The sequence below is a fragment of the Tamandua tetradactyla genome, chromosome 2 (genome assembly GCF_023851605.1).
Source record: "Tamandua tetradactyla isolate mTamTet1 chromosome 2, mTamTet1.pri, whole genome shotgun sequence".
Taxonomy (NCBI): domain Eukaryota; kingdom Metazoa; phylum Chordata; class Mammalia; order Pilosa; family Myrmecophagidae; genus Tamandua; species Tamandua tetradactyla.
The window spans coordinates 166,618,614-166,645,026 of NC_135328.1; the positions used below are offsets into that span (position 1 = coordinate 166,618,614).

General features: G+C 42.8%; 2 protein-coding genes across 10 annotated transcripts in view; both read right to left on the reverse strand.

Annotated features, from left to right (window-relative positions):
• Positions 1-11,351, reverse strand: part of TTC4 (tetratricopeptide repeat domain 4) — a 38,703-nt gene extending 27,352 nt beyond the window's left edge. For both annotated transcript variants that reach the window (XM_077149548.1, XM_077149549.1), the window contains exons 1-3: positions 11,159-11,351; positions 10,492-10,609; positions 9,610-9,771 (exon numbers count right to left, since the gene is read on the reverse strand). In XM_077149548.1, coding sequence (XP_077005663.1) covers positions 9,610-9,771; positions 10,492-10,609; positions 11,159-11,269 — 391 coding nt within the window. In that variant the 5' untranslated portion in view covers positions 11,270-11,351. The remainder of the gene's footprint in view (positions 1-9,609; positions 9,772-10,491; positions 10,610-11,158) is intronic.
• Positions 11,352-17,623: 6,272 nt separating this feature from the next.
• Positions 17,624-26,413, reverse strand: part of MROH7 (maestro heat like repeat family member 7) — a 147,372-nt gene continuing 138,582 nt past the window's right edge. For 6 of the 8 annotated variants that reach the window (XM_077149536.1, XM_077149540.1, XM_077149539.1 and 3 more), the window contains exons 22-24: positions 20,673-20,775; positions 18,467-18,529; positions 17,624-17,921 (exon numbers count right to left, since the gene is read on the reverse strand). In XM_077149536.1, coding sequence (XP_077005651.1) covers positions 17,677-17,921; positions 18,467-18,529; positions 20,673-20,775 — 411 coding nt within the window. In that variant the 3' untranslated portion in view covers positions 17,624-17,676. Of the gene's footprint in view, positions 17,922-18,466; positions 18,530-20,672; positions 20,776-26,413 lie in introns of those variants that run through there. The other 2 variants (XM_077149538.1, XR_013170947.1) reach the window with 2 other exon arrangements.

Below are 26,413 nucleotides of genomic sequence, written 5' to 3' on the forward strand. Positions count from 1 at the left end.
TGTTATAAAATTTTAGCACACTGGGGATACAAAGAAAATCCTAGATGCTTCCAAAGAGAAAAACAGAATGCCATTTAAAGGTTCAGGAATCAGAATAGTTCTGGACTTTTCACAATATTGGAAACTAGAAGACAATGGAGAAATGTAAATTCTGAGGGAAAATGATTCCCCATTTGAAATTCTATACTTCACCAAATTATCAATTAAGTGTGAGAGCAAACTATTTTGTATGTCTGAAGTTTTACAAAATTTCAGAAAACTTCTCTCTTAATGCCTCCTTTCTCATGGAGCTACTAAAAAATGTGTTTCACTGAAACACTGGAGTAAATAAGAAAGAGAAAATCATTGGTTCCAGGAAACCAGGCTCCAACACAAAAGAAAAGTAAATGGAATCCCCAGACAGGTGAAGAGTGATCCCTGGATGAGAGGTGTACCAAGTACAGTGAGCAACTAGTTCAGACTGGAACAAGTCAGAAAGCTCCCAGAAAGATGCTGCCTAAAAGATAAATGGCCAAAACACCTGATGTGGAGGGGAGTTAGAAAATGGGGGAGAACACAGCACTGACTTAGTGGTAAATACAGTGAAAATCAAGTAGGCAGAACAGATAATATAGTTACTCACTTAAAAAGTTGTCAGGGGACTTTCGGAGAAGATGGCGGCTTAGTAAGACGCACGGGTCTTAGTTCCTCCTCCAGAAAAGCAACTAAAGAAACAGAAACAATACAAAACAGCTCCCGGAGCCACAACAGAGAGCAAAAAGACAGCGTACCCCATTCTGGAACGGCTGAACAGGCAGGGAGAATCCGCTGCGGTGAGATACCCGAGGGGCGCGCGTTTTCCCGGCCGGGGCGGATGGCGACTGGGGTCCCCTCCACGCACGTGGCTCCCCGGTCTGACTGGGAACGTTGGATAGCGGGGCCCTCCTGCCACGCTTGGCGTCTCGGGCCAGCTGGGCAATTTGGACCGGCACTCCCCTAAGCCGCAGCAGCCGGCGACCCCCCCCTCCATGCGGTTTCCCAGGCCAACTGCGAGATTCGGATTGGCAAGTTAAAGGAGCCACAGCATCTTTTACTTGTGGGCCCCACAGACAGATGAGCGCCACGAGCGCCACCAACTGGGCAGGAAAAGAAAAACAGAGCCCAGAGATTTCACAGAAAAACCTTTCAACCAGCCGGGTCCCACACCCAGGGAAATCTGATCAAATGCCCAGACACCAGCAGAAAATAATGGATGACACTCGGAAAATTGAAGATATGGCCCAGTCAAAGGAACAAACCAATAGTTCAAATGAGATACAGGAGCTGAGACAACTAATGCTGAATATACGAACAGAAATGGAAAAACTCTTCAAAAACCAAATCAATAAATTGAGGGAGGACATGAAGAAGACATGGGCTGAACAAAAAGAAGAAATAGAAAATCTGAAAAAACAAATCACAGAACTTATGGGAGTGAAGGACAAAGAAGAAAAAATGGAAAAAACAATGGATACCTACAATGATAGATCTAAAGAGACAGAAGCTACAATTAGTGAACTGGAGGATGGAACATCTGAATTCCAAAAAGAAACAGAAACTATAGGGAAAAGAATGGAAAAACTTGAGCAGGGGATCAGGGAACTGAATGACAATATGAAGCGCACAAATATACGTGTTGTGTGTGTCCCGGAAGGAGAAGAGAAGGGAAAAAGAGAAGGGAAAAACTAATGGAAGAAATTATCACTGAAAATTTCCCAACTCTTATGAAAGACCTAAATTTACAGATCCAAGAAGTGCAGCGCACCCCAAAGAGAATAGACCCAAATAGGCATTCTCCAAGACACTTACTAGTTAGAATGTCAGAGGTCAAAGAGAAAGAGAGGATCTTGAAAGCAGCCAGAGAAAAACAATCTGTCACATACAAGGGAAACCCAATAAGACTATGTGTAGATTTCTCAGCAGAAACCATGGAAGCTAGAAGACAGTGGGATGATATATTTAAATCACTAAAAGAGAAAAACTGCCAACCAAGACTCCTATATCCAGCAAAATTGTCCTTCAAAAATGAAGGAGAAATTAAAACATTTATAGACAAAAAGTCACTGAGAGAATTTGTGACCAAGAGACCAGCTCTGCAAGAAATACTAAAGGGAGCACTAGAGTCAGATACGAAAAGACAGAAGAGAGAGGTATGGAGTAAAGTGTAGAAAGAAGGAAAATCAGATATGATATATATAATACAAAAGCCAAAATGGTAGAGGAAAATATTATCCAAACAGTAATAACACTAAAAGTTAATGGACTGAATATCCCAATCAAAAGACATAGAATGGCAGAATGGATTCAGCTTTAAGACAAGATAAACTTATGAACCATGTAATAACATGGATGGACCTAGAGAATATTATGCTGAGTGAATCCAGCCAAAAACTAAAGGACAAATACTGTATGGTCCCACTGATGTGAACGGACATTCGAGAATAAACTTGAAATATGTCATTGGTAACAGAGTTCAGCAGGAGTTAGAAACAGGGTAAGACAATGGGTAATTGAAGCTGAAGGGATACAGACTGTGCAACAGGACTAGATACAAAAACTCAAAAATGGACAGCACAATAATACCTAATTGTAAAGTAATCATGTTAAAACACTGAATGAAGCTGCATCTGAGCTATAGGTTTTTGTTTTGTTTTGTTTTGTTTTGTTTTGATTTTACTATTATTACTGTTATTTTTTTTCTCTATATTAACATTCTATATCTTTTTCGGTTATGTTGCTAGTTCTTCTAAACCAATGCAAATGTACTAAGAAATGATGATCATGCATCTATGTGATGATGTTAAGAATTAATGATTGCATGTGTAGAATGGTATGATCTCTAAATGTTGGGTTAATTTCTTTTTTTCCGTTAATTAAAAAAAAAAAAAAGAGAAGGGATAATTGGAGATGAAGGGATACAGACTGTACAACGGGACTGGATATAAAAACTCAGAAATGGACAGCACAATACTACCCAATTGTAATGCAATTATATTAAAACACTGAATGAAGCTGCATGTGAGGTATAGGTTTTTTGTTTTTGTTTTTTTTCTTTTTATTATTGTTTTAATTCTTATTCTGTTGTCTTTTTATTTCTTTTTCTAAATCGATGCAAATGTACTAAGAAATGATGAATATGCAACTATGTGATGTTATTAAGAATTACTGATTGTACATGTAGATTGGAATGATTTCTAATTGTTTTGTTAATTCTTTTTTTAATTAATAAAAAAAAAAAAAGAGTATAAAAAAAAAAAAAAAAAAAAAGTTAATGGACTGAATTTCCCAATCAAAAGACATAGAATGGCAGAATGGATTACGACCCAGCAATACCACTGTTAGGTATCTACTCAAAGGACTTAAGGGCAAAGACACAGATGGACATTTGCACACCAGTGTTTATAGCAGCATTATCTACAATTGCAAAGAGATGGAAACAGCCAAAATGTCCATCAACAGACGAGTGGCTAAACAAACTGTGGCATATACCCACGATGGAATATTATGCAGCTTTAAGACAGACTAAACTTATGAAGCATGTAATAACATGGATGGACCCAGAGAACATTATGCTGAGTGAGTCTAGCCAAAAACTAAAGGACAAATACTGTATGGTCCCACTGATGTGAACCGACATTCGAGAATCAGCTTGGAATATATCATTGATAACAGAGACCAGCAGGAGTTAGAAACAGGGTAAGATAATGGGCAATTGGAGCTGAAGGGATACAGACTGTGCAACAGGACTAGATACAAAAACTCAAGAATGGTCAGCACAATAATACCTAAGTGTAATGTAACTATGTTGGAACACTGAATGAAGCTGCACCTGAAATAGTTTTTTTGTTTGTTTGTTTGTATCTTTTATTTTTGTTTTTTTCTTTTTCCTTTTTTATATATATATATTTTATTAGTATTATTATTTTAATTCTCTTCTCTATATTAACATTCTATATCTTTTTCTGCTGTTTTGCTAGTTCTTTTCCTAAATCGATGCAAATGTACTAAGAAATGATGATCATACATCTATGTGATGATACTAAGAATTACTGAGTACATGTGTAGAATGGAATGATTTCTAAATGTTGTGTTAATTTCTTTTCTTTTTTTTAATAAAAAAAAAATTAAAAAAAAAAAAAAGTTGTCAGATGGGTTCCTAAGCCAGGTAAGTCCTGAAAGGCAGATGGGCCAGCCTTTCCAAAACATTAACCAGTTCCAACCCCTATCCCATATTACTGACAACCCCTTCCAATATGAAAGGTAGAATGGGCATAGCCCAAATACCTCCAAAGAGTGGGAGAAAGATCAAAGCTGATGGTGGAGTTATATAGAGAAGGTCAGGTTTAACAAATGAATATGAGTGCCGAATCATTATACTGCTATTTCTTTTAGCCTCCAGTACCTTAGAGCAGCTAGAAATAAAAACCTAAAATTGTGGAATTGTAACTGATACCAAACGGAAATCTGTTCTACAACTAACTGTTGAATGTACTCTGAAATTTATTGCTCTTATATATATATATATGTTATTTAAAGAGAAGGAGTATAACAGAGAAGAACGATCTAACAAATGAGTATGACTGCTGAATCATTATATTAATATTTCTGTTGGTCTCCAGTGTCTCGGAGGAGCTAGAAGAAAAAACTAAAAATTGTGGAACTGTAGCCCATACCAAACTTTAAAATCTGTCCTATAACACCTTGTTAAAAAAATGTACTTGGAGATTTACTGATTTTTTTATATATGTTATATTTCACAATTTAAAAAGTTAAAAAGTTTTATTAATAAAAAATAAAATTATTATACTATGCAATGTGGCTCAACTGTGAACATTTGCACAGTCATAAAATGTAAACAATGAATACCAAACCTACCCAAATCACACACACAAACAAGGATAAGGTGACAGGGTGACAAGATATGTGCCACTGACATAAAAGATAGACAGCAAAGTTGGTTCCATAGTAGAAATCAACAGATAATGCCTAAAACTGAAAAATTAAAGAAGATTTAACACAACCATGTTATTTAGCCATATAGAGGTATACATTAAAAGAAATGGCTTAAATACTTGGAAATGCTTGCCTCTGGGGAGTGGGAGATGGTAGGAGAAGCAGTTAAGGGACTAATGCTATTTATAACAACCCTTAAAGAACTATGTGACTAATAAATTTAACCAAAGAGGTGAAACACTTGTACACTGAAAACTATAAAACATTGCTGAAAGAAATTAAAGGCCTAAATAAATGGAAAGATAACCTGTGTTCATGGATTGGAAGACAATATAGTAAAGATGTCAATTCTGCCTAAAGTGATCTACAAATTCAATGCAATCCCTATTAAGGTTCCAGCAGCCTTTTTTGCAGAAATGGAAATCTGATCCTCAAATTTATATGGACTTGCAACGGGCCCAGAATAGTCAAAACACCTTGAAAATGAAGAACAAAGTTGAAGGATTCATATTTCCTGATTTCAAAGCTACAGTAATTAAAGCATCTGGTACTGGCATAAGGACAGACATATAGATCAATGAAATAAAATTGACAGTCCAGAGTCAAATTCATACATCTATGGCCAACTGATTTTCAACAAGGGTGCCAAGTCCATCCGATGGGAAAAGAACAGTCTCTTCAATAAATAGTACTGAGACAACTGGAAATCCACTTGCAAAAGAATGAATATGGACCCTTATCTCTCACTGTATAAAAAATTAATTCAAAATGGATCAAAGACCTAAATATAAGACCTCATACTATAAAACCCTTACATGAAAACACAGGGAAAGATCATCAGGACCATGCAACAGACAATGGAATTTGAGATTTTACACCAAAAGGTCGAGCAACAAAAGAAAAAATAGAACCTCATCAAAATTAAAAACTTTTATGCACCAAAGGACATCAGCTAGAAAAAGAAGACAATCTAAAGAATGGGAGAAAATATTTTGGAAACCATATATTTGACAACAGTTTAATATACAGACTATACAGAAAACTGAACAACAAAGATAAGCAACCCAATTTAAAACCGGACCAAAGATTTGAATAGACATTTCTCCAAAAATGATGTTTAAATGGCTAATAAATATACAAAAAGTCGCTTAACATCATTAGCCATTAGGGAAATGCAAATTAAAACAATGGGAGACTATGTCACACCCACTAGAATGGATACTATTAAAAAAAAATTGAAAATAACAAGTGTTGGTAAGAATGTAAAGAAATAGGAACCTTCATACATTGCTGCTAGAATGCAGAATTACCTGGCAATTCAACTCCTAGGTAATTTAAAACAGGAGCTTGAACAGATATTTGTACACCAGTGATCATTGTAGTATTACATACAATAGCCAAAAGGTAAAATCGACCCAAGAGTCCATCAATAGGTGAATGGATAAACAAATTATGGTATATCCATACAATGGAACATGATTCAGCAGTAAAAGAAAAAAACAAAAACAGTGAAGTGCTGGAACACACTGCAATGGATGAATCCTGACAATATTATGCTGAGTGAAATAAGCCGACATAAAAGGACAAATATTATATGGTCTCACGGATACGAAATATTTAGAATAAGCAAATCTGTAGAGACAAAAAGCAGAGTAGTGGTTACCAGGGGTAAGGGGAAGAAGCAATGGGGAGTTATTGCTAAATGAGTATAAGTTTGATTTAGGGTGGTGAAATAGTCTCAAAATAGGTGAAAGTTACACAATGTTGTCAATGTACTTAACGTCAAAGAATTGTCCACTTAAAATGGTTAAAATGATTTTTATGCTATATACACTTTACCACAATTAAAAAGACTGAAAATAATAAATAACTAAGAACTATTTGACTATTCAAATCATGCATAACTATGATGAAAACCAAGACTAAATTCAAATAAGACAGGAAGGATATATATCCAAATGTTCATAGTGTTAACTGCCTATGGAAATATGAGTGATTTTAATTTTCTTCTTTTTAACTTAACTGAATTTTTCAAAGTTGTTATAAAAAATATATTTTCTGGGCGGGCCACAGTGGCTCAGCAGGCAAGAATGCTTGCCTGCCATGCCAGAGGACCTGGGTTCAATTCCTGGTGCCTGCCCATGTAAAAAAAAAAAATATATATATATATATATATATATATATATTTACTTTTATAATTGAAAAAAAAAGTTGCTAAGATACCCAGATTTCCAAATTAGCAGGTAAAAGTTCTAGATCTTAAAAGCAGACATTCATTTATATGAAGTTACCTGTGTAGTAAAAAGTAGGAAAAAAAATTCCAATCACAAGAAGTGCCTGAATTCAGTTTTACAGATACATATGCTTTCATCACTTGGGATGGGAAATTGCCAGAAAATAATTATATTAATCTTCATCTTTCTGCTGTACTGAGATTTCCTTGACATTTTTCCTAGACATGATACTACCCTTTCCGGTTTCTCCTCATTTCTTCCCAATCAATCTTTCTCTTTAGCGGCCACTTCATCTACCACTTCCCTCTGTTTCTGCTTCCCCAAAGATTTCCTCAGCTACTAACTCTCTCTACATACAGGCTCCCTGGGGAGTTTCTGCTGGATTTCACCTGCTACCTGCACGTTGATGACTATGAATATAAATCTCCAGGCCAAACCTTTCCCCAAGTTTCACACCAATCTAGCCAACCGCTTTCATGATTTCTCCACTTGGATGTCTCAGCTACCTCAAACCTGACCTGCTCCAAAGCTTTATTACTACTACCACGACCCCTCCCTAAAATCTGCTCCCTTATCTGTAGACTACCTATTTAAGTAGTGATACTATCTTCCCACCTACCCTAGCTAGAAACCTGGAAATCATCTCCAATTCCTCCCTAATTCAACAAGCCCAATTACTTTGACCTAATTAATTTCTCCTGAATCCATCCTCTCTTCTTCTTCCTCATTATTACTGCATTCCTCAAGATTTCCCCCTTCATATTCATCTTCTTCTTATCACCTGCCAAGTGGTTCCTTCTGCAAAGCCACAGAAATCCAATTATGCCAGTTCCCTGCATAAACCCATGATGGCTCTTCACTGACGAGTGTATAAAGTTCAAGCACCTTAACATGCCAACCAGCTCCCCAGGATATGGCCCCCTGCCAACTTGTGTAACTTCATCTTGCCAGTCCCTGCTGTGTACTTTCACTTGGTAACACTGACTTCCCAGAATTTCTCTGCACAGGCTGGAATGTCCTCTCCACCTGCTTCCACCTGATAAGTGCCCACTTTCTCAGTTTCATTTCAGCTATTCCCTTCTCCAGGAAGCATTAGTGTACCTGGTATGTACTCTAAAAATATTCTCTCCATTTCTCCATCTTGGCACTTCAAGTACTATACTGTAACTGTCTTCTACTCAGTACACTTTGAATCAAACCTGATTTTGCAACCTAATCCTGTACTGTGTATCCTTAGACAAGTCATTTTACTAAAGCCTTGATTTCTTAGTCTCTTGAATAGAGATAAAGTTGCTAACCTGACCTTACCTTACATTGCTGCTATGAGATCAAGTGGAATTACGAACATGAAAGAGTTTCATAAATCATACTGGTAAAATATTCTTTAAATAATGACTCAGATTATGAATCTGTATCTCTAGTGTCGCACAAACATTTTTTTACCTGCAAGGTGCTTTCAGTCTTATTAACCCCATATATCACATTCTTCAAGTTCCGCAAGAGGGATTATGTAGATGTTGCCCACAGTGTAGGGCCCAGCGCTCAGGAAGAGCTTAATAAATATTTAGCGACTGAATAAATAAATGAATAAAACTCCTTTAGGGAAAGGGCAGGTCTTGTTTCTATGGTACCAATGCCTAGCACAGGATAAGAACTCCAGTTTGTCTGAATGAAGAAAACGTATTGCTTCACTTGAAACTGAAGATCAGGTTTTTAGTCCAGGTTCTAGGATTAACCAAAGGGTCCTCTCTGAGTCTTAATAAAATGAGGGTGTTGGGTGGCCCAAATAATACCTAAGGTTCTATATCACTCTTACTTTTAAGAATTTTATAATAAAACAGGATAAGGGGAAAACACTTCAAGCAGACTACGGGTGGCAGAAATTCAGGTCAAACAGCAGTGAGTACCAAAGACTCATTCCAGCTGCACTGCTAGGGCTGTTCTCTACCAGCCCCTCAGAAATGATCATTTCCAGGTCCTCTGGAAACCCTGTGATAAAAAAAAAATGAGTCTAAGATGACCAAGAGTAGTTACCAGCAATAATGCTACCCAAATAATCAGTGTTCTCCAAGGTCATGTCTACAGAATAGCTTTGCATGTTAAGTGTTACCTGAAAAGGAAGCCTACAAAACTTGAGAAAGACAGAAGGTTCTTTGCTGCAGATTATCTAGGAGTCTTTAACATACTAGTGTGCACACAAATCTCCAATAAAGAAGCAGCTTGTCCATGTAATCTTTTCTACTACAAGGGACCCACAAAACCCTCTTTGAGATATTCCCCCTTAGATTAATATACCTTTTCTTACCCAAGGATCCTAGTACTCCTTTTTAACATCTCTAAGAGGGGGATACAAGGTCAGAAAAAAAAACATTTTTTTAATAAGAGAAGTATTTGAGTAAATTACCAAGGTAATAGTGTGCTGCTGCCCGATTTGTATAAAGGACAACATTCAAATCAGAGTCTGCACATTTCTTCTTTAATCCTTCAGTGTATGAAATCACTGCTTTCTTGTAGTTTTTTTCTTTAAAGTAATCATTGCCCTCATCTTTATAAGTCTTGGCCTGTTCTGCAAAGAAAAAGGGAAATGATCGCTATTTCCTATTTTTTAAAAAACTCATTGATTATAGATTCTACATCATGAAATAATGCAATATATGATAAGCCAAATAGAAGAAAGCAATAGGAAAGAAAATCCAAAATTAATGCTAGAAGAAAACTAATAACAAATAGAAACAAAATCTACATACATAGTTAATGCTACAATCAATTCCAAATATCTTAAAAAGTAAATTATAAAGTGCTTCAAAATGGAGGACAGGGAGTGGGAAAATCTATGTTTATCCTGTCCCTTGAAAAAAGGGACTTTAAAAAATTAATGAAGAAACCAGGAGGAAATCATATTTCTTTTACTTGTTTTTTTCATTCTCTAGTATGCAGATTACCCTCCTCACTCTGGTAAGAGCCTACAAGATTGTAACATTCAGTTCAAATTTCAAATACATTGTGAATTCCTGCCCCTTCAGTGTTCCAACAGCACCTACTGTATAGCACCACAGTGGCACTTATCACACTTTTGTCCTGATTCTTTAGGACCCTCTTGACTACCCACTAAAGGGCAGAAACTGTCTCTTACTAAATCCCTAATGCCTAGCATTTAGTAAGTACCCAAAGAAGTATGTGTGGAATCAATAGTGGTAAGGGCACCACATGCTAACTACTACTTGACTCACCCTCTATCTCAATTCAAACAAAGGACAAACCAAAATGTGAGAGTCATTTAAGATACCTTCTGGAGATCGCTCATCATCAAAAATGATTGACTGGAGGCACGCCAAGTCGGGATTCTCTTGAGGATCAATTTCTGATGGTGTTTTCTTCATAAATAAGGGGATCTTTTCAAATTCCTGGAGCGTGTAAAAGAATGAACTATATGAACATGATTTTTCCACTGAGTAGATCCAATTCCATGACTCTACAAAATTTCCTTACTCCTGATTTGCTGTATCCTCACCACCACCCCCCATCCAGGCCATCTAACATGAGTTTAAGCAGGGTAATAACTTCTACCTATGGATTCTTTCAGTTCTCACATTCTACAACAGGGGCAGTAATTCACATTAATTGAGGCCTCCTATGTAGCCAGGCAGTTTACCCACAACTCTAAGATATCGGTGCCATCAGCAGGGCAATTTTACAGATGAGGGAACCGGCTCGGAGAAGTTTAACCGGCCCAGAATCAGAGCCACTAAGAGTCATGTCTAATGCCAAAACCCAGGCTCTTAAACGTACTGGTAGCTAAAGACGACTCTCAAAACCTCGAGGCCGATTTCTCCACACTCAAGTACAACTCTCATCCATCCAGTGATTTAGGGGGTGATGCGCGGAGGCAGCCAGGGGCCCCGGGATTCCCAACCACACCCTCACACACATGCGGAGCCCCCCGGACCGCCCACCTCCTCCCACTGGTCCTCGCGGAAGCCGCCGCTGTAATGCTGGCTTTGGAACTTTTCCAGGAATGAGTCCATGGCGTCGTCAGAGACAGTGCCGGGCTCAAGCCCCTCCATGTTAGATCCTGAACGGTCCAGCCGCCGTCCCGGGGCCGCGAACCGCGCGGCTCCTTCCGGCGGCGCCGGCGCCCTTCCCTCAAGCCTCCGGGCGGCGCGGGTCCACGCTCCTCGAGTTCCGCCGGCCTGGGGGCGTGGCCAGCCCTGCTCTCCCTCCTCCCCCCCAGCCCCTCCGCTATCCTTAATCTCCGCTCAGCTGTCGCTCACACCCCTCTGGGGCGGTGGGTAAGCACCCCACGGATGCACCAGCTCATTCATGCATTTATTCAGTCAATCCATAATTACCAAGCTCCTTCGGTGTTTCAGGCCCTGTTCTAGTAGCTGGGTTTGCAATAAAAGAAAAAGCCTAGATAAAATCTTTACCCTGAGGAGTTTTACGGGTCGTGCGGAGAAACAGATAAAGAAGATGAGGGAGGTTGTCAGGGGGTAGCAAGAGCTTTTGGAGAAAATTTTTTTAAAGGGCGGTCCGAGTGGCCGTCTTTGGGGAAATGGCATTCAAGCAAAGACTTGAGAAGCCCCGGGAGTAAACAGTCTGGTTTCTGAAGAACATTCCTGAACAGGTGGTGGCTGGGATAGAGTCCTGAGGCAGGAGAGGGTGTGTTTGGTGGGGGATGGGAGGGGTGGGAGAACTGGGGGTGGGGGTGGGGGAGGAATTGCTTGTACAGCTTCAAGGAGGCCAGTGTGACTGGAGCAGAAGGAGAAAGGGCAAATAATAGGGTGGTGTGAGAGGAGTAAAAGGGTCTTGAGGGGCCATCAGGAGGGTTTTGAAGAAATAAGTGAACTGATCTGATGTTTATTTCTGAGCTTTGCCGGTCTCCCCAGTCTTTCCCACAACCCAACAGCCAGGATGGAAACAGAATCTCCAGTTCAGGGAAAGCAGACCTGGTCTGCCTTTCTGCAGGACTTGGTAACTCAGCAAATGTTCCAGGTCTTGGAAAGATCACAGTCTGGTCTAGAGGAAAAGGAGAGGCAGGACAGCAGTCTAAACTGGTCTGGGTTCCACATCTGCACAGTGGCAGATTCAGGGAGCCTTCACAGAGGAGGTGATACCCACACTTAGAGAAGGGATGAGAAAGGTCTCTGCAGGCAGATGGGAACTAGAGGGAGGAAACTGAGCATTTTAGGCAGTAAGAAACTGTATTAGTCCGGTTTCTCCAGAGAAAGAGAACCAATAGGATATAGTGCATATGTATAATTAAGAAATTTGAGAAATTGGCTTACACAATTGTGGGGCCTGAGAAGTCCAAAATTGGTAGGGTTGGCCAGCAGACTGGAAATTCAGGTAAGAGTTGATGTGAAAGTCTTAGTCTGAAATCCATAGGGGAGGCCACAAGGCTAGAAACTCAGAAGTAGTAGATGGTGTCGTCTTGAAACTGAATTTCTTTTTTCTGGAACCCTCAATTATTTGCTCTCAAAGCCTCTAAAAGATCGGATGAGGCCTACCCATTATCTAGAGTAATCTCCTTTACTTAAAAGTCAACTGATTATGGATGCTAATCACATCTACAAAATACCTTCACAGCAATATCTAGGTCAGTTTTTTGGGCTAAATGAATGGACACAATGACCTAGCAAAGTCAAAGTATAAAATTGACTCTCACAGAACCCAGGTATAGAGAACCAAGGAGCTATGCAACAGCCTGGCATTGCACAAGAGTTAAGGGGTAAGGTCGCCAAGGTGGGCCAGGGCCAGAAGGCCTGTGCCCCATTGGCCTTTGTCCTGCAGAGGGTAGTGAGCTACTGAAAAAATCAAAGGAGAAGGAAGAACAGGAGCACATTTGCCTTAGGGTGTCTGTGCTACTAGTTGAAATGGGGTTGATGGGGGAGGCTGGGCTAAGAGATTGGCAAGGAGGCTGCTGGTGAGAGACCACAGGAGAAAGGAGGTCAGAAGAAGGAACCCAGCCAAGGACAGGGTGGAACTGGCAGGCTTGGTCATTATTTTATATGTAGTGAGGGCTAAAAATGATGCCTGGATGTCTGAGTCTTCCAGGACTGTGTCTTTTTCCTTCTAAATTGCCCATCCAGCAGAAGAACTGGTCCAAGTGTTCCCTTTTCTCCAAATCCTAACCTCCTTTTTCATACTTCCTCCTCCAGCTCTGTTCTCTTCATCATCTTTTCCCTTCTGGAACACAGAATTTAAAAAGTCTTTCGCCTCCATTTTCTCATTTGATTCCAGGGAATCCATTTTACAGATGAAAGGAGAGGCTCAGAGAGGGGAAATGACTTGCCCATTACTCTTTGCATTCTCCAACTCATAAGTAACTTAGGGGCCTTGGCCCATAACTGAGCATGTCAGCATCTACTGCGCTTCAAGGCTGCCCAAACCGAGATTATAGCAGCTGTCATTTGCCAAGACTACCCCAGTAGTCTTGTGTTCTGCCTGGGTTTGCCCAATGAAAGTGGCAGTGTCTCTGGGTGGAAAGGGCCCAGGTTTAGGAGTCAGGAGACCTCTGGAACACACACTTGCACTAATTCCCTTATGTGACCTTGGACAAGTCCCATTCCTCTTTGAACTTGTGTTCTCATCTGTAGATTATAGGCAGTTAAGATGCCCTAGGCCTTCCCCATATCCTCATATAGCAACTGTGTGCAATGCTTCTGAATATTCTTAGCAATGGAACGCTTTGCAAATGGGCTACCCATATTCCCTACATTCACTCAGCCCAGAACCCTCATGGCCTTCGCTTAACATTGTTTTGAGCTTAATTGTGTGGCCAACTGCATAATTTCTCAATCCCCAGCAAGAGCTTAAATGTAGATGCTCCTCAGGCTTACATCTCTTCCCACTTTACATACCCTCCTAGGAGACTCTCAGCCCATCTCCCATAAACAGATGAATTGCAAATCTTCCATCTGAGAGCCCCTCTGCTGAGCTCCACCCCTGTGTAGCCACCACCTTGTGGACATCTCCACTGCCAAGTCACACAGGCCCCTCAAGCTTACATGTCTAGACTGAGTGCATCCCCTCCACCTCTACCCCAAACCTGTACCTTCTTCTGGGTTCACTGCTCAGTGGGGGGCACCACTGACTCCATCATCCAACCACACCAGAGCACCATCACTGACACCTCCCTCCTTTCCCTCCATCCTGATAGACACTGGGGTCTGAAAATATTCCTTCCTCAGGACCAGCAGCCCCCTCCATCCTGCACAGCCCAGGCCACTGGTCCTTTCAGTAGCCTCTAGCCAGATCTCCCTGGTGTCTACCCCACACCCAACATTTTGCTATAGACTGAGTTTTCTTCTGCTGCCCCCCCACTATAATCAATCATTCTAATGCATTTAATGTGTATTTTCAATTTGTAGTTGTGGTAGGCTGAATTATGCACCCAATAAACACAAGTTTTTAAATCTTAATCCGCAACCCTGTGAGTGTGAAGATGTTCTTTTTAGTTAAGGTATGGCAAACTGAATTAGGGTGGGTCTTAATCCTTTTTACTTGAGGCTTTATAAGCAGAACTTGTAAATAACAGAAGCCAAAATGGAAAGGACATCACCATGTGATGGCAGGCAGAGACGTAAGCCAAGGAACTGCAAGGATTGCTGGCAGCTAGGTACAAACTCCAGGAGAAAGCAAGCCTTGCAGATACCTTGATTTTGGACTTCTAGCCTTAAAACCGTCACTCAGTAAAGTCCTGTTGTTTAGCCAAAACCAGTTTGTGGTACTTGTGATAGCAGCTCTGGCAAACTAAGACAGTAAATATTCTTGCAAAATGTGAATTCCTTTGTGTATACATTTCTGATAAACCTTTATCACTCAGCACTAGATTTTAGGTTCCATCCTTAGTGCTATGTCTATCCCCACTGCCTCTAACTGCTGTGTGGGACTCTGTGACATCCCTAACGATGGATACCGAGGCTGCCTCCTCTCCAGGCCCCATAAGTAACACTGCAGTAGGCTTCCTTTACAGACTTGGGTGCAGATTTCCCACAGAAGTTACACACAAGTGGAATTCTGGATCATGTGTGCTCATAAACTTAAGATGATTGAATAGTGACGGATTGCTATCCAGGAAGGCTGTACCCTCCAATCTACCCTCCCATCAGCAGATTCTAGGAATTCATGTATCCCCATAGGGAGGGAGCTTTCTAAATGTGCTGGTTTGAAAGGAAGTATGCCCTCTAAGAAAAGCCATGTTTTAATATAAATCCCATTTCATAAAGGTAGAATAATCTCTATTCAATACTGTATGTTTGAAACTTTGATTGGATCATCTCCCTGGTTGATGTGATTTAGTCAAGAATGGTTGTTAAACTGGATTAAGGGATGACGTGTCTCCACCCATTTGGGTGGGTCTTGATTAGTTTCTGAAGTCCTATAAAAGAGGAAACATTTTGGAGAATGAGAGATTCAGAGAGAGCAACACTACGAAGCAGAGAGTCCACCAACCAGCGACCTTTGGAGATGAAGAAGGAAAACGCCTCCCGGGGAGCTTCATGAAACCGGAAGCCAGGAGAAGAAGCTAGCAGATGATGCCGTGTTCGCCATGTGTCCTTCCAGATGAGAGAGAAAGCCCTGACTGTGTTCGCCATGTGCCATTCCAGCTGAGAGAGAAAACCTGAACTTCATCGGCCTTCTTGAACCAAGGTATCTTTATCTGGATGCCTTAGATTGGACATTTCTATAGACTTGTTTTAATTGGGACATTTTCTAGGCCTTAGAACTGTAAACCAGCAACTCATTAAATTCCCGTTGTTAAAAGCCATTCCGTTTCTGGTATATTGCATTCCAGCAGCTAGCAAACTAGAACATAAAACATATAACCACCCGTGTTTCTCCCCTTCTTAGTCCCTGGCAATGCCTTCCTGCTGCTCTCTAGATGAAGTTCACCTCCTTAACACAGCCTCCAGCCTGAGAGTCCAGCCTTTGCCCTCTCTTCCCTCCCATTCCAGGTTCCATCACACAGGCAGTTTGTCCTTGGTCCCATTGTCCTGTTGTTCTCCACAACACAACCACGTGATCATCTTTCCAAACCACCCGCAGGGGGTGTCTGTACTAGTTTGAAACTGGTATGTACCCCAGAAAAGCCATGTTCTTTTCCTCCTAATCCAATCTTATGGGGCAGACCTATTGTTCGGGTGGGATTTGAATAGGTTGTTCCCATGGAGATGTGATTAATTTACTGGAGTCCTTAAGAGAGCACACAGCAAGAGAAAGAGAATATTTGGAGATGCAGAAAGGAAATACCCCAGGGGAAAGCTGTTTGAAACCAGCAGCCAGAAGAGAAGGTCAGCCGACATCTCCCTGTGCCTTCCCATGTAACAGAGAAACCCTGAACGCCATTGGCCTTTTCTTCAGAGTCAAGGTATTTTTCTCTGGATACTTTGGTTTGGACATTTTTGTGCCCTTAGAACTGTAAATCTGTAACTTAATAAATCCCTTTTATAAAAGCCAAATCCATTTCTGGTATGTTACATTCAATCAGCTTTAGCAAGCCAAAACAGGGTTCCTGTCTGAGAAGCCCTCCCTGACACCCCAACTCCCAGCTGGGCTCCTCGGCCCCTATGTTTCCCCTCATCACAGTTCTGATCTGCTGTGCTGTTGGTGTCTTTAAATGTTTTTTAATGTCTATGATGCATCTGTTAGACCAGAGTTTCCCAACTTCAACCTATCAACAAGGTGGGACAGATAATTCTTTGTTACGGGGCGCTGTCCTGTGAATTGTAGGATGTTGAGCAGTATCCCTGGCTTCTACCCACTAGATGCCAATAGATCCCACCCTGCCCACCCTGCCCCCATCCCCTGCCAAGGTGAACAACTAAAAACATCTCCAGTCATTGCCAGAATATTCTTTGAAGTTCAGAAGACCCTGTTGAGAACCATTGCATTTTACTAGGAGCCCGGGGCTCAGTCTCATTTATGTCTGAATCACTGGTACTAGAGCAGGCCGGGTCCAGGGTAAGTACTCAATAAGTGCTGCCCTAATGAGTGGGAGTCAATCTCTGGATGAAGATCCAAGGATGGAAATCAAGTATCAGGGTTCTGGGATACACAGGATATCATGAGATAGAGGAAAGCCTCTTCCTTCCCTCCCCTTCCCTTTCCCACAAATCCCATCCAAACCATCTCCTTTTGTTCTTATAATCCCCTTGCGGGGGAGGAGGAAAAACTGACACCAGCAGCACACTTACTGCGTGGCCTTGTGCAAGCCACTTCACCTTTCGGAGCCTCAGCTGCCCCACTTATAAAATGTGGACAAGACAGTGTATGTGAGTCAGTAAATGTTGACTAAATCAATGAATGAAGACCATGGTCATCTCATAGTTTTGTTACACTGAGTGATGGCTAAGAAAGGGCTCTGCTCTCCTGCTAAACTGGGCTGGGGCCTCTCCCATGAAGGAACATTCAAGAAGGAGAGGTAAGCCACGTGGCATTTATAGTGAGAATGGCTGGGGGCTCAGGGACATCACTGCTTCAAGGACATCTTCCAGGAGCCCAGTGCCTTCATGATCCAGGAGCGCCGCTGGTGGGAGGTAGGCAGGTTCTCACAGCTAGGGTTCCAACGGTGTGTGGTGGCCGGGTCACACACCCATGTGTCCCCATGCGGCAGCGGCCAGGAGTTCCGCCAGCAGCTGGCCAGGATATGGTCCTGGGCCTGGGCTGCACAGATGCACACTGAAGCTTCTGGGTCATGTCTCAAGCTTTCCAGAGCTGGGTCATGAGGATGGGAGGAGACAACTTGTTAAGACTTGGTTCCCATGAGTGTCTCATGCCTTGTCTGTCCTTCCCACCTCTATGCCTTTACTTAAGCAATTTCCTCTGCTCAGCATCTCATCTTGCCTTTCTCTCCAGCTCTTCCAATTGTTCACGTCTTTCAAAGCCTGAATTAAAATCTGCCTCCTCCAGGGTGCCCTCATAGACTACACTTCAGCCTACCTTAATGTTTCCATTAGCTTCCCCAGTAATAAAATGCAGACAGAATCTGTCCCCTTAAAATACTAAACTACTCACTCTGCACTGATAGTTTGGACCTCATCTTCTGAACCTAGGTTCCTTAACTAGATTGTTAGCTCCCCCAGAATGGAGCTGTCATAGCATCTAACACTGTACTCGCACTTAGTAAAGACTAGCACAGCTGAACTGAGCTGAAGACCATTGCCTTGGGACATCTCCCTTCCCTCTCCCTGTTGCCCACTGTGATCCTACTCACTCTCCTGTTGCCTACTGGACTCTCACCAACCTAGGATGTGACTTACTGGCTTTAACTTCATTTAGACGATCTTCTGTCATTATGCTCTCCATGCAGGGGACCAGGGACCCTTAAGCATATTCCAAGATGTGAGTGCTTCCACCTCCTGATTCTGACCTCCACCTCAACCCCATCCTTAGCCCAGACCTCCCCACCCTCCTCCAGCCCCACAAATGAGGATGCTAAAGGAGAACTTCATTTTGACCCTGGGACTGCCTTCCCAAGAGGGATCCTGGGAGAGAGGCCAATCCAGTGGGAAGGATTGGCACCAGGGCAGGGGCAGGATCTAGAGTGCATCTGACTTCAACTCAGTGCAGTCCTCAGCTGTTTCCGATTCCAAGATGGGCTTCAGTTTCCTTATCTGTGACATGGGGAGATACTGCCACTGCTATCCACTCACCAGGGGGCTTGAGGAGCAGGAACAGGAGAGACAGAGAGGGCCTTGGACACTGTATACCTTGCACACCTGTCAGGCACAACTATAAGCAGGGCGCCTGGAAGGGCAGAGGCAGCTGTGCTGGGTCAAGAAACGGATTCTTTACAAGAGACTTGGTCCTGTGGAATCTGCTCCCAATGACTCCTCAGATGCCAGCTCAGCCCTACCCCTCCCAGCCTGTTTGCCTAGCTCCCAAAGTACCTGCAAGTCCTTGAACGAGCCAACCCCTCAGGGCTCAATGCCTTTGCTCATGCTGTTCCTTTGCCCAGAAGGCCCTTCCCTCACTCCTTTACCTTCTGATTCCCATTTACCCTTGGATAAACAATTTAATGAGTGGCTCCTCCAAGAAATCTTTCCTGACCAATCTCTTCTTCCCCAAGCTGGGTGAGATGTTCTTCTGGGTTTGCCTAGGACTGGGGACATTACTCAAGACTGGTGGGGAGCAAGGAGGGCTGCTCAGGGGCAGTTTGTTACAGAGAGTGACATCTATTTCCTAGATGCTGATATCTTTAAATCTTGCCCCAATTAACCACTTGTGTAAATGTTAGTTAGTGACCTATTTGCTTAACACCCTAGGGGTCTTCTCTGTGCCAGGGCCTGTGCTGGGGAAGCAGAGTTGTGCAGAGCGTGGATCTGTCTGCAGAGAGCTGTTGGCATAACGCAGTGATCCTTAACCTCTTTGGGGTTATGATCTTTTAGGAGACTTGGAAGAAAGATGTGAACACTTGCCTTACATGCATACGAGTTTGCATGTAAGTTTAGGATTTTCAGAGACATCCGCCTACCCCTGCCCTAGGAGATCTAAGAAGAAAAAATCTTCGACCTTGTGGGACATAGTCATAAATCACAAGTAGAATGCAACATGGTATCTACAGATAGATAGATACTCACAGACATGCCTCAGGGGGGCACCTACTCCCACGCTGCATCCCCCCCACCCCATGCCTACCATTACCATCACCTCTTGAAGAGTTCTTGTTCTTTGTTTCTCTAGCACTAAGGATCAAAAAGTGTTTTTCAAATAAACCACTGAATGAATGGATGGATGAAAAACAAGCAAATAAATTTGAGGAAAGTTACTAAAACAAACACTGCCTTAAAAAGTGGGGGCTGGGAACATCATCATCTCCAAGCCCCTTGTGACAGGATCTCTTGGTTCATGGTGAAAGGTATGTGGTCATTTTGGTAAGGGGATGGCTGGGAGGAGACCCACCCCATATACCATCAGAAGGGTTCTATGTGAGGAGAAGGTAACTAACAGTGATCAAGCACCTTGAAGAGACAGGCCTCAAGGCCAGTACCTTTTGAAAAGTATTCTCATTCAGTCTGGGAAACAGGACTTGATCCTCATCTCACATATGAGGAAACTGAGGTACAGCAGGAGTAAATGACTTAGTTGGAGCCAGAGAGAGATGGAGATGATGGAGCTATTGACCCTAACTGCTGTGCTGCTTGGCCCTCTTACTGCAATTAGCAGGAGATTTGCCTGGACTCCTGCTAGGCGTGGTTCTTGGCAGTTCTGTCACAGATGGTTGCCAAGGTGGTGGCCTGCACAAGAGTCCAGGCTGAATCCAGCTCGCAGTCCACTTCCAAAGGCATGAGCTTAGAAGGGGGATGATCTTCCTAAACTGTACTGTGGTGCTATTTGCTGACCAAGCCTTGCACCCACAGGGAGCTATCCACCCAGGTGCTGGAAGGGCTGGCAGTCTGGCAGGAAGCAAAGTGGAGAGCAGGGAGAACCCTAGCAGCAGGGTTAATTATGCCAGGGTGGGGTTACCTATGAACATGACTGAGGACTTCCGGAGGGAGGCCCGCGAGTTCTTGGCGTACTCCAGGCTCTGGCTGAGGAATTTGAAGGCACTGTCTCGGTGGGTGTTCACCTAAGTCAAAGAGAAACCCCGAAGAGTGCTGGGCCCATAGAGGAACAAATTATCCACCCACCACCCCCCGAAGCTAAGAATGATAACCCTGCTAAGCAGCCAATTCCTGACTTTCTGCCTTGTAAACATCTCTGTCACCCATCCCTCTGTCCGAGCCTCCCCCAGAGGCCAGGCCTCTTCTTGACTCTTAGCTGATTCCAACAATCACTTTGGTGATCTTCCTGCCTCTGGTATCTCCTGTTCCAAAACATTCCACTGCTGCAGCCAGAGGGAAAGCTCTAAAATGCAAACCCAGCCAGTGGTGGGAATGGACATGGCATGCAAGGGACGTGGCAAATGAGGAGACACGTCTGTCCAGGAGGGATAATTCAAGTTACAAGACAGTGGGGAATAAACTAGGTAGTTAGGAGGGTGAGAATGGAGGTCTTAAAAGTTCACTCTAAACCAACTCTGCAGGTGAGCTCACCGCCTTCCCCCCACATGGGCCATGACTCCCCGGGGGTTCAAACCCAGGAGAACACCTAACCCACCTTGGGGAAGAGGAGATTGGTCAGGAAAGATTTCTCCTGAGCATGAACCTGGACCTGGCATTGTATGATTGAGAAAGAAACTTCTTGACCAAAAAGGGGAAGAGAAGTGAAACAAAATAAAGTTTCTGTGGGAGATTTCATATAGAGTCAAGAGGTCATTCTGGAGATTATGCTTAAGTAGTATACAGATATCCCTTTTCAATTTTTGGTATATTGGAGTAACTAGGGGGAAAAACTTGAAACTGTTGAACTGTAATTCAATAACCTTCAACCTCTTGAAGTTGACTGAATACTATAGAGCTTTTAAGGTGTGACCATGTGAGGGTGAAAACCTGTGACTGACACTCCCTTTACCCAGTGTATGGACAGGTGAGTAAGAAAAAAGGAAAAAAGACAATAAATAAATAAATAATGGCATGGAGATGGGATGTTTTGGGTGTTCTTTTTCACTTTTATTTTTATTTCTCTTATTTTTATTTTTCTGAAATAATGAAAACGTTCAAAAATCAACTGTGATGATGAATGTATAGCTATATAATGATACCATGAACCACTGTACAATCTGGATGATTACATGATAGTGAATATATCATATATCTCAGTAAAATTGCATTTTAAAAAAGTCAGGGCCATGGTGGCTCAGCAGGCAAGAATGCTCGCCTGCCATGCCAGAGGACCAGGGTTCGATTCCCGGTGACTGCCCATGTGAAAAGAAAAAAAAAAAGTCAGGCAGAATAATGCATTTTCCAATTAGAAAACAGGAAACTATGTTTCATTTTTGATTGGGCTCTGCATAACAGTTTTTTGGGCAAAATAGTCTGACAGTGATATTCAGGATAGCTTTGATCAAGTAGAAACTGGAGTACAGGTGCCCATTTAACAGGCTGTTCAGGGAGATGAAAAGAAATCTGATCTGATCACTCTACTGTTGACAACCCCTGAATGTTAAGGTCTAAATTCCCAGGTGTTCTGGTTTGAAACTGTAATGTGTACAGAAAGGCCATGTTCTTTTAATCCTGATCAAATATTGTAGGGTGGAACTTCAAGATTAGTTCGCTTCCATGGAGAGGTGACTCACTCAGTTGTGGGTATAGTCTTTGATTAGGTTGTTTCCATGGAGATGTGTCACACCCAATTGTGGGTGTGACCTTGTGACTAGATGGAGATGTGACTGCCCACTCAAAATGGGTCTTAATTGGTTTACTGGAATCTTTAAGGGAGCTCATAGAGAAAGAAAGAGTCCAGATCTGACACAGACATTTGGAGATGCAAATAAAAATGCCAGAAGGACCCACAGGATTTGCAAGAGCTGTTTGAAACCAGAAGTCAGGAGAGGAGCCCAGCAGATGTTGCCACATACCTTCCCATGAGATGCTAAACGAGCCAGAACCCAGAGTTCTGCCCTAGAGAAGCTAAGTGAGGGCCCACAGAACCTTAGAGAGGAAGCCAGTGGTATCAGAAGTATAAAGGAATGAACTGGGTGCAAGGACCTCAGACACTAGCCATGTGCCTTCCCACGTGACAGAGAAACCCTGGATGGGAACTGGCCTTTCTTGAGTGACGGTATACTCCTGTTGATCCTTAATTTGGACATTTTCATGGCCTTAGAAAAGTAAGCTTGTAACTTAATACATCTCTTTTGTAAAAGTTGATCCATTTCTGGTATATTGCACTCCAGCAGCTTTAGCAATCTAAAACAGATTTTGATACTGAGAGTGGAGTGCTGCGATTTGCACATACCAAACATGTTGGAATTGCTTTTTACATGGATAGGGGGAAGATTCTGGAAGAACTGTGATTTGCTTGATAGAGAAGGTTTAGATTGTTCTGATGAGACTGTTGGTGGAAATATGGACTTTAAAGATACATCCTATGAGGCTTTTGACAGAAACGATGAATATATCATTACAAACTGGAAGGAAGGAGGCCCTTGTTTTAAAGTGGCAGAGAATTTGGCAAAATTTAGTACTGCTGTTGGATGGAAGGGGTAATTTGAAGGCAATGACCTGGGATACTTAGCTGAGGAAATTTCCAAACTAATGTGGAAAACACAGCCTGGTTTCTCCTTTCTGCCTATAGTAAAATGCAACAAGAAAAGGAAAAGCTGAGACTTAACTCCTGGATATAAAGAAATGAGAAACTGGCAGTCTGGAAAATTCTGGGCTTCCAGAAAGTGGGACCCTAGAGAATAGTGCCCTACATGAGGATTTAACCAAACATGGAACCAGTCAGCCATTTCAGAAAAACACAGAATTGAAAATGGAGTTATCTAGAAAGGATCTGTGGAAAGTCCTATTAGCTGATGGCTTTGATCCCTGTGTACTACACGGAAAACCAACACATTTCTTCCTGAGATCTGTATAAATGGAACCACTGCCAGTCTGGACTAAGAGGGACAGAAAAAGGACAAATTGAAGGAAAAATTACTTTAAAGACAGAACCATGAGCTAAAGTCTGAAGCCAAGAAATCTCAGGGCCAGGAGAACAGATTGAACCCATGCATGTAGACAGAGTGAGTTTGCCCTGAAGGCAGCAAGCAGGCCTTCTGCCTTGATGTTCAGGAAGAGTTTGGGTGCCCCAGGCCTCAGAGAGGGTGGATCACATTCCTTGGGGACTGGAGACAGCCTGGCTGCCACCCCATTGTTCTGAAGGTGTTGAACATGTGCCCCAGAGATAGCAGATAGCCTGGGTACTGCCCCAATGCTTGGAGAGGGTGGCATCAAGAAAATGGTTGTCTCCCCCACATTCCCCAAGATTTCAATCCTCATCCTAGTGTTTGGAGAGAACAGGGCATTGCATAAGCCCTTAGAGGACGGGGTAGCTGCTTTCTGAAGCCCCAGGGAAAAAGTGTCATTCTTTAGATGATTCTCAGACTTTGAAATCTGGTGGCGTTTGTCCTGCAGGTTTCTGGAACTGTTTGGGTCCAGTGACCCCTGTTTACCTTCCAATCTTCCTCTCTGGCAATGGGAATGTTTATCCTAGGACTGTTCCTCTTTTGTATATCAGCAGCAGTTAACTTGTTCTGAGTTTCACAGGTCCACAGCCAGAGGAGAATTTTTGCCTTAGGACAGACCATGCCTGTAACTGACTTTGATGAGATTTTGTACTGTTTTTTTACTTTGTATTCTATGTATATTGTTACAAAATGGTTTAAGGCTTCGGTAATATCGTGACAGAATGAATGTATTCTATATATGGAAAGAACATGTCTTATTGGGGTCCAAAGGGAGGAATGTGCTGGTTGAAACTGTTATATGCCCCAGCAAAGCCATGTTCTTTTAATCCTGGTCCAATATTGTAGGTTAGGACCTCAAGATTAGATTGTTTCCATGGAGATGGGGCACACCCAATCGTGGGAGTGACCTTTTGATGAGATGGAGATGTGATTTCAGCCATTCAAAATGGGTCTTAATAGTTTGTGGAGTATTGAAGAGAGCTCATGGAGAAAGAAAGAGTTCAGAGCTGACACAGACACAGATGTTTAGAGATGCAGAGGGAAATGCCAGAGGGACCCACAGGATCTGCAAGAGCCATCTGACACCAGAAGCCAGGAGAGGAGCCCAGAAAATGTTGCCATGTGCCTTCCCATGAGATGCTAAACAAGCCAGAACCCAAAGTTTTGCCTTGGAGAAGTTAAGTGAGGGCCCACAGACCCTTATAGAGGAAGCCACTGGAATCAGAAGCACAAAGCAATGAACTGGGAGCAAGAATCTCAGATGCCAGCCATGTGCCTTCCCATGTGACAGAGAATCTCCAGATGGGAATCAGCCTTTCTTGAGTGGAGGTATCCTCTTGTTGATACCATCATTTGGACATTTTCATGGCCTTAGAACTGTATACTTGTAACTTAATAAACCCCCTTTGTAAGAGCTGGTCCATTTCTGGTATATCATATTCTGGCAGCTTTAGCACACTAAAACACCAGGCCTGGCATCAGAGCCTTCTTGATCATGTTCTGGGTCTAATAACATTACTTCCCAACCTCATATTCCACAGCTGCTTTCACCTGCCATGCACACTCTGCTCTGGCTCAAGGACATGGCCCAACTATCCCCAGACAGTGGGCCCCTTGGCACCTGTATGGAGTGCCCATCCCTCTTTTCTTGACCTGATGCATTACCTCTCATCCTCTGAGGTTCGTTCAGAAGCCACCTCCTCCCTGAAGCCTTCCACAACCTCAGGCAGAGCTCCTATCATCACCTTGATGTTTCTGCAGCATCCTGCATATTCTTTGCCATGGCTCCTATGTCATTGTGTTGCAATTATCTATACCTGTTTTCCCCACTGGACCCAGAGCTCCCCCCAAAGAAGGGCTGTCTCACTCAGCTCAGGATCCTCAGAACCATGGGCAGGGTCTGGCATGGAGCAGGTGCCTAGAAAGTGTTAGCAGAATGGAAGGTAGGAATAGGGATAGGGATAGTGACAAGGATGGGGATAGGGATAGAGAGAGAGAAACAAAGAAAAGAAAGAAAAGGGTACTGGCCCCTTCTTAAAGCTAAGAATAGAGGTCCACCCTCACATGAGAGAAATTGTTGACAGACGAGAAGCAAAGAAGATACCGAAAACCCAGAGGGATCTAACTGGCAGTCCATGGCCACAAGGGGTCTGCAGAGTGTCCGGCACAGTGTTTGTGAGTTAAATTAATTGCTAATTAATGTCTGATAAAAATTAGGTTTCTAGCTTTTCCTGTGAGCCTGGGGGCCCTGTCAAGCATGGCCTGCCAGGCGACAGTGGCTGAGGCCCCACCATGTCCACTTCACATGAGATCATTATCTGCCCGGTCATAGGAGGCATCTCAATCGGCGACCTGGCCCAATGCTTCCTCCAGGCCTCTTTTCCCCTCTGTAAAATGTTGGCAATAGTATTAGACACTCAATTGTAGAGGTTGTGTAGAGAGTTCCAGATGATGATGGTGCCAAACGCTGGTCGCAGTGGTAGTAACGGCTGTCACTTTGAACATTTATGGCTTAGATTGGTGTGGCGGATGCTGAGGTATCCTGCCAGGTCTCCCTTTAAGTTTGAAGGATTTATTCCCCAAGCTACTGGGATTGCCTTGCCCAGGCCACACACTTTCCCAGGGTACCTGACATCCAATGACAGATGGATAT